At 39.3% G+C, this 8,096-nt stretch overlaps 1 protein-coding gene across 1 annotated transcript in view; it reads right to left on the reverse strand.

The window, feature by feature from the left end:
• Positions 1-7,125: 7,125 nt before the first annotated feature.
• Positions 7,126-8,096, reverse strand: part of LOC136833756 (uncharacterized) — a 46,095-nt gene continuing 45,124 nt past the window's right edge. Inside the window, exon 2 of the mRNA XM_067095977.1 lies at positions 7,126-8,096. This exon is cut by the window's right edge and continues 1,958 nt beyond it. Coding sequence (XP_066952078.1) covers positions 7,562-8,096 — 535 coding nt within the window. The 3' untranslated portion in view covers positions 7,126-7,561.

The following is an 8,096-nucleotide window of genomic DNA, read 5'->3' on the forward strand; positions in this document are numbered from 1 at the left end:
AGGATACCGAGGGTTTTATCCCCAGAACCAGATCACCCCTGGAATCCATGGCCCAGTTCTGCCCTTAAGGTATCAATGTGGATAATCCCAAAGATCCCCAAGGTCCAAACATTATCAGGTAGTTGATGATCCTACCACAGTTTCAATTATTAGCTTCAGATATAGCCTAAACCCCAGTCCATTTGGCCTTTTGCAAGAATAGAATTCTTGAAGAGCACTACATTCTTTAAGAGTGTATTCAGAAGGTCTCTCCTCAAATATGAAAAAAAAAGATTATATCAAGCAAAAGAAGTCAAAGAAATCCAAAGACAGAACTCAAAGGGACTAATCAAGTTCTGCAAGCACTTGAAAGGATCCATTCAAGGGTTAGACTCCTATGGACCTTTCTCTAAGTGCTGGAAAGTTCTTTAGGTCTACTATGTAAAGCCCACAAAAGTCCACTATGATGTGCCATGTCACAAACAAATCAAGAGCTAATAATTGAGAAAAGTGATACAAGGATTCAATTTGTTTCTCTACATCAGCTACCTTGCCTTGAGGACAGCATATCTCCTGCAAGGCTTTGTTGTAGTCTGGCCTGTCTCTGCCTCTGAAGAACTGATAGAAAGTTCTCAAGTGTGAGAGTTCAGAATTCAAAGATTTTCTTAGGTAGGAGGGAAAGGCACTTAGGAGCAAAAGGTTGTGTTCTCGTGGGAGTTTTGTGGGGAAATCTCTTGGAAGGAAAAATGGTTGGCCATGTGTATGCCTGAAAAGCATGGATTCCCAGGCCAGTGGTCCCTCCAGATTGGTTGTGAAAAGTAGAGCCAACAGTTGCAATGTGGCCCATGTAGTCACAAATAAATTTTGCCAGTTGGTGCCCAATGCCAATGTTGAGTTCTGTATACAGTAAACCCCCCGTATTCAAGGTCTCGCGATTCATGGACTCACCTATTCACGGATTTCTCTAAGGAACATACATACGCATTATTCACTGAAAATTCGCCCATTCACAGTATTTTTCACTGAGAAATATTCACTAATTACTGTATTTTCATCTCATTTTCATGACTAAATGCACTTTTTGTGATAAAACTATTAAAATACTCAGGTAATGCTCGAGTTACAGTAATTCACCTTCACGATAATTCGATTTTGAAATGGGGTAAGCAATTAATACTGATACGACAATATTTATAAAATATTTTTAAATTTCACGCGGGTGCAAGCAGCAGTGTGAGAGACCAAATTACAATAGACAACTTTTCCTCCATCTCTTTATCCTATCTTCTAGTTAAAAAAGAAGTAAAAGAGAATGATAAAAGTATTGCTAGTAACGTTATACTCTTGCGTAAATGCGTACAGCCATAAACAAGCGAACAAGAAACTGTTGTTTTGCTCATAACCGAATCGGATAACAACAGCCGTTTACCTGGTATTTCAACCATCGTACAGTAATAAACAATTACCGTAGGTTATAGCACAAATGACGTTAAGTAGAATAGGACTGACATATTTTTACGTTATACCCTTATTCAGTATGGATAAAAGATCGTCAAGGAAATATACTGCTAAATTTAAGCTGCAACTTGTAGCTGAAGCTGAGAAAACATGTTCAAGCTGCTAATGAATATACTGTAGTTTATCGTGCATTGGCAACATGGATGAAACTCGATTGTTATTAAAATTGGAGAGAAAGTATATTAACCAAAACTACTGGGCATGAAAGAACACATTACTGCTATTTTTACACCTATAAACGATAAATACGTAAAGCTCATATGATGATGAAATCAAGTGAAAATAGCGAATGGAACCTTGAATTTTTTTTTACACAAAAATGCCCCCAAACGGCCATCATCATCTATTAATGAAAATAATTGATAAATTAATTTCACAAGAAGACGTACTTTAGTTATATTTTGACTTAAAAACACTTCGTATAAAGAAAAATAACCTTGCCCCATATATATAAAGTATCTAGAGATTCATTTAGGCTAACTAGAAGCAAGAAAAGCACTCTGAACTGAGTTAAATACGGTGAAGTAAACACCGCATAAACGATTTCCAAACCAAAACATTGATCGCTATGATTGCAATTTATAATACAAAAGCAATATAAGCATCTCCCGATCACGTTCCAGAAGCGAGACTCCGCATGTTGCTTCCTCGAGACATGAAGGACACGGGAAGAAGATCCATCCCTCCCGTTAACGGTCCAGACACCAGTCTTGTCACTTCTTGGGACATCTCCCAGTCACATTCTAGAAATGTGATTCAGCACAGTACCTCCCTCAGGGATGGATGGCTTGGAGAGAATAGTCAGCCGGTGCCTTGCAGATCTAGGTACCGAGCAGGCACTCCCCATCCCACACGGTCTGTAGACACCTCCCGCTCACACTCTAGAAGCATGACGTGGTACAGTGCCTCCCTCAGAGATAGACGGCATGAAAAAAAGAGCTGTCCAGCACCTTGAAGATCCAGGCACTGAGCTGGCACTCCATATCCCACACAATCTGGCGTTCTCCATCCCGCTCATTCTGGCACTTCCTGTGCCACCAACGAGGACTTGTATCAGAGCAGTAATTCCAGGAAACAGACCACAAAGCCAGAGACATACAGAGACATTCCTGGAGTTGGGATACAGATGAAGAACTGGGAGTACAACCACTCCAGGATAGCAGACCTTGTCTCGGGAATGGTCTCATACATGGGCATGGTCCTGTTCACAGGGCAACTGTGACACGTGTCAGTCTCCTTCCCCTCTTACCATTCAACACGGCCTGCAGACAGCAGAAGGAGGAGGCACCTTGTGTCACCTGACACTCCCTCACCAAGATGTCAGAACCTAGACGTTTGGTCTCTGGAATGGAGGGGCAATCGGGAAAGACCTGGACCGTCGAGGCGTTAAGTCCACCAGATTTAGTCAGAATTAGGCCAGTTAGCTCATGATTTTCCAGGAGTGAAGTCTGTCAACCTTATCCGTATGATACGGAAAATTTTGAAATACGTACCCGGAACCTGAGAGAGAGGTAATTGAGGATTTTGCCAACTCCTCTTTAAATAAACAGGTGGCCAATACTGCTCCAGAAGTCAAGCATTAACCAAGATGGTGAAATCTGCAATAAAGGAAGTAGATATTCAAATAGCAGGAGATGAAGGTTCCTTGGCTGCCTCCAGGTCTCAGAAACTACTGCCTCCTTTGACACGACAAGCAAAATATTACCGTATATCCCAGTTGTCTGGCAACACATTACTTACCTATTTACATCAGATAGGCTCGAAGTTCACCAGTGCAGAGATCGTGAATTTTGAATTAACCTTAGGAAGGACATTGAGAGCTGCCTCTAGGCTTGACAACTGTCAAGGGGCATTGTTAAAACTAACTGAAAAGACAGTCTCCAAAGATCTGTGGTTGGTAATGAAGGACTTTTTCCCTCTGTCCAGGGAAGTCCTAAAGTACATGACAAAATTATAGTAAATTTGTGGGCTAATGTACTGTTGAAGAGACTCTCCTCTGTGTAGCACAAAAGCAAATCTCATCAGACAGTTGGTTGAATCTGAGAAGCAGTGCTTTGTCAGACATGTCTGGGTACAGTATTTTCTTCAAGAACATCTGGATCAGGCAACTGCAGGAAGGAGAGGAGATGCAAAATACATTATACCATTGTCCTCCATTTGACCAGCCCCAAGAAGACAGTCTTACAGTTCCAGTAACTGGGGTAGACAGACAAGACCTACAGGACAGCCTTTTCAGCAGAGGTTTCATCAAGTCTCCCAATCTTCCAGAGGAAGACCACAGGAAGAAGGAAGACAGCCGTACCGTTCCACTCCCCCACCCCTCCGTGCTGGCAAATGTAATGGAATGGGCAAAAGAGAAGCCGGTAGATGAGAAAGAGATTTTTCCCCATCCAGCCGAAGAAGAATTGGCAAATTCTGATAGGACACCAGGTCTCTTTGGAGAAACTGGTACTGAGGGGCAGAACCCACTTACGTTCCTTGTAGTGGAACCTAAAGGAAAAGGACAAAAATCAGAAAAGAACAGGGAGGACCTGATTTCAGTAAGAGAGAGGGACAGGCAGGATCTGCAGAGACCCATAAAACCAACTGCAGGGGCTGCAGTTAAGTGTCAGCTCCAGAGATACTAGTACTGTATTCTCAAACGCATCCCCACCTAAATGGAAGGTGCATTTCAAGGAAGTGGAGCGGAAAGGAATGTCATGAACACATCAACGTCCTGGAGATGAAAGGAGCCTGGTTGGCACTGCAATACTTTCAAGAATGCCTTTAAGGGAAGACAACAGTAGTCATGAGTGACAACATTTCAGTTGCTGCAAACTTGAACAAACACAGGGGGATGATTTCCTGAGCACTGAATCAACTAGCAGTAAAGATGCACGAAATGGTCAAAAATCAAGGGACTAATTCTGACTGCCAGATACATCCCAGGGAAGAAAAACATCGTGGCAGACACTCTGAGCAGACCGGACCAGTTAGTGGGGACAGAAAAAAGCAAAAAATCATTATATAGGTAACAACAAAACTATGCCAGTATATCCTGGTATGCTTAGTTGTCTTCTGGAAAAGCCAACATAGTTTGACTAAAATGGCAAAGGAATGATAACAACACAGTTTTATGCACTGAGGTAGTTTAAGAATAGGGAAAAATTAAAGCAATTTTATAAACTGAGGTAGCATAAGAATGGGGAATGCTCAAAGTATCACGCAAGTCTATGAAGGTCAGTCCATTCCTTTGGCTCAAGAATTGACCACAAGCTGTCTACTTCTAGTTGACATGAATAATATTAGCATGACTTGCTAAAGTGAAAAAACATGCAACACCTCATTCAACCTTGAGTAAATCACAAAGGGTATCTGATCACTGTTATGATGATAGTTTTTTTACCTCAATTTCAGGCTCGTCTCAGGAGAAATAATTTTTTTTTAAATCTAAAACAAGTTCACAATGAAAGTATGACACTATGAACTTTTGTTTTTAAGTGATAGCCTACAGTCAGGTTAAATCAGTTAAGAAATCCTAAGAATGCAAAGAATTCTACATTCTGAAAGTGAATGGTAGGTGAGATTGCAAAAGTCACATGTCCCCTAAAGTTCACGACTTTCATCAGTATCTGTGGATTTTCAGCACCAAAATGCTCCAATATCCGCCATCTAACAGAGGCGCCGATCCCCACTTATTGGCGCCAAATTGCCGATGATCGTTGATTTCTGGTTATTGCGATTTTCAGTTAACGTCACGCCATCAGGAACCCCATAATGTAGAAAGTTGAAAACAATGAACTTACGGTGGAAATTAAATGAATCCAGGTCAGATGCAAGAGCTGGCTCATTTAACACAGTACACCAAATCAACTCTTATCAAGAAGGAAAATGTAAAGAACTTAAATGTAGCACTTAAAGAGCTCTTAAAAATAGATTCAGCTATGCCAGCGATATGATCCCTCCAAGACAACTACATACTTCCGAGCCTAAAAATACTCAAATATTGTAGGGGTCAAATTTCAAAATCTCAAAAGATTGAGAAGGCAACAGCATGAGGTAAGGGAATGGGAAGAAAATTTATCTTGAATCAAATTTCATCTGATGCACTCAGAGTTTCGGCCCATATTAAGTGGGACTGAGAACAAGCTGCTGACAAAGAAAAACAATTTATGTATATTACTACAGTATATTCATCTGCATCTAGAAGGGAAGGGTAAAGCCGACCTGATAAGGTCATTGATGGAGAGAAGGAAAATGGTAGGGGAGAAAACTAAGGGACACCACAAAAGATGGGGAAATGTACCGCTGCCAAGCGCAACAGAAGTAGACTACTCTGATATGGAATTTGCAATTAATCTACTGGGAGGAGTGATGTAAAATGAGTCAGTTTAACTATGAGGACTTATGGTAGACCTTTTAAAAGTCTGAGATACCCACAATAATGGACATAAAATGTAAAAATTCTCATGATAAGGTGACTGGATATGAGGAAGTATCTGTGAACACAAAGGACCTCTGAGACTAAGACTAAATGGAGGCCTAAAAGGTTTAGGGATATGAATTGAACCATAGCTGAGAAACTGAGTGTCCTAGCCATTATCCAAAAGCCTCCCAAAAATATGGATATTGCAAAAAAAAATAAACAAAACTTTAGAAATAAAAATGTAAGATAGAACTCACAATTCAGTACCCTTATGTAAACCTGTTCATAATTCAGTACACTTATGTAAACCAGTTCATAATTCAGTACCCTTATGTAAACCAGATCTGATGAAAGAATTAAAAACAAAATAAAATTAAAACAAGGAGCAAGACAAACAGGATAGGAAGAATCGGAGAGAAACTGAACCAAAAATTTTGATGGCCACTGATTTCCACGTTAAATACGAGAAATAGCAGTTTGGTAGGAGTTACGAAATCACCTGAGGAAGTATCTCTCCATCTTGGTGAAAGTGCCTGACTTAAACATTACCATTACAAAGGGGTCAGCAAGGCAACCTCGTGGCCAGGAACAGGGAATTTGCAGGATAGGAAGGACAGGCTCAACTACCAAACAAATTCCTTTACCTCACCAAGAGTAATCAAGTTAAAAGACAAGTCTGTGTGAACTGACATGGCAACTATGTGCGACTTCCTTTGTGGATACTTATGAAAATAAGTTCTGTCGAGTCAACTTCCCACATGTCACAATGTGAAAAAAAAATATCACTAATAAAAAAATAGCCAAAGCTACTTCTGCTTTGTCACAATACAGGAAAAGCAAATGAAAATAAAGATAAATTTGTTAGACTAAGCCAAAGTTAAGTACAACATAGAGGGGAATATAATATAAATCTGTTCCGTAATATCTAAAGCAGTACAGATACAGGAGTCTCAAAGTCTCTAACCTTACAAAACAATTGGGTAGCATTCAACCCTAGATTATGGATAAGATAATTCCCTTGAATAACTATTGGCCACAAGATTTCATCTTCATGACTGCAGATTTTTGCTCTTTAGTATTCAAGGATTTTCATACATAAACCATACAGTATCTACATTTGAATACTTTACTACATATTGGTCAAAATTTACTGTTCATGATAAAAGGAATCTTAACATCAAGCAAAGAATAATCATGTACAGGAAATAAATAAAAACATACCCTTGAGTTTTCAACTGCTATAGCTTTACTTGGAAAATTATCATGAAAATACCATAACCATTTGAGGCTAGTATTTTTAACATGTATTTTATGAAACATTTGCTTACAAATTTTACTCTACACAGCCACTAATACACTTTTACCCTTTGTCTGAACGTCCAAATGGTCTGGAAAAGTAACTTCTAAAAGAGGAAACATTAAAAGGAAGAATTTAAAAAACTGGTGCCTGAAGTACTCTTGTTAATAGAGGGAAAAATGGGCTCTGAACTTTCTGATGTATGATAATATTGGCAACTAAACCTCACACACAAATTCAATGCAAATGAAATACAACACAAAACAAGTTGGGTGACTGCTTTAAGTGTGCTTCACATTTTCAAAAGTTGCATTCCTTGTCTCGAAGACAAAAAGCTTTTTTTAATAGAGCTTTGGTTCCTCTTATAACCACATGAATTTCTTGATGTAATCTTCAACAGCAATACCTTCTTTGGAACGATGTTGTTGTTGCTGACATCCCAGAGTTTGAATGTCACAGACAGCTTTGAGGTTTCCTTCTCCACTTTCTGATGGTGTTGCATTATTAAGAAAAATTTCAGATGAAGTACCTCTTTGTCCTTTATTGCGTATGTTTGATTGATTTCTAAGGCTGGCACTTATAGAATTTACTAATTTTCCATCACTATCTTCATTTCCAATTAATATTTCCCAAAAAACATTACAAGATTTATTTTTTTCTTGAAAGTTCTGGGTATGATATTGGTTTGAGTTTTCCTTCCTGAGTAAGTCTGTGTTAGTGGCATTCATCTGCTCCGTCAGATTAACCAAGTCTTCTAGTCTTTGTATTCTGTTTTCTTGGTGTAACACTAACGTGTGATCAGTGAGCACAGAACTGGCAGACTGGGACATTATAACATTGTTATTTATTGTTGCATAATTTTGCAAAGGTAACTGGGAAGAGTTGACTTTTTGGTTA

Source organism: Macrobrachium rosenbergii, chromosome 52 (assembly GCF_040412425.1).
Source record: "Macrobrachium rosenbergii isolate ZJJX-2024 chromosome 52, ASM4041242v1, whole genome shotgun sequence".
Classification (NCBI taxonomy): Eukaryota; Metazoa; Arthropoda; class Malacostraca; order Decapoda; family Palaemonidae; genus Macrobrachium; species Macrobrachium rosenbergii.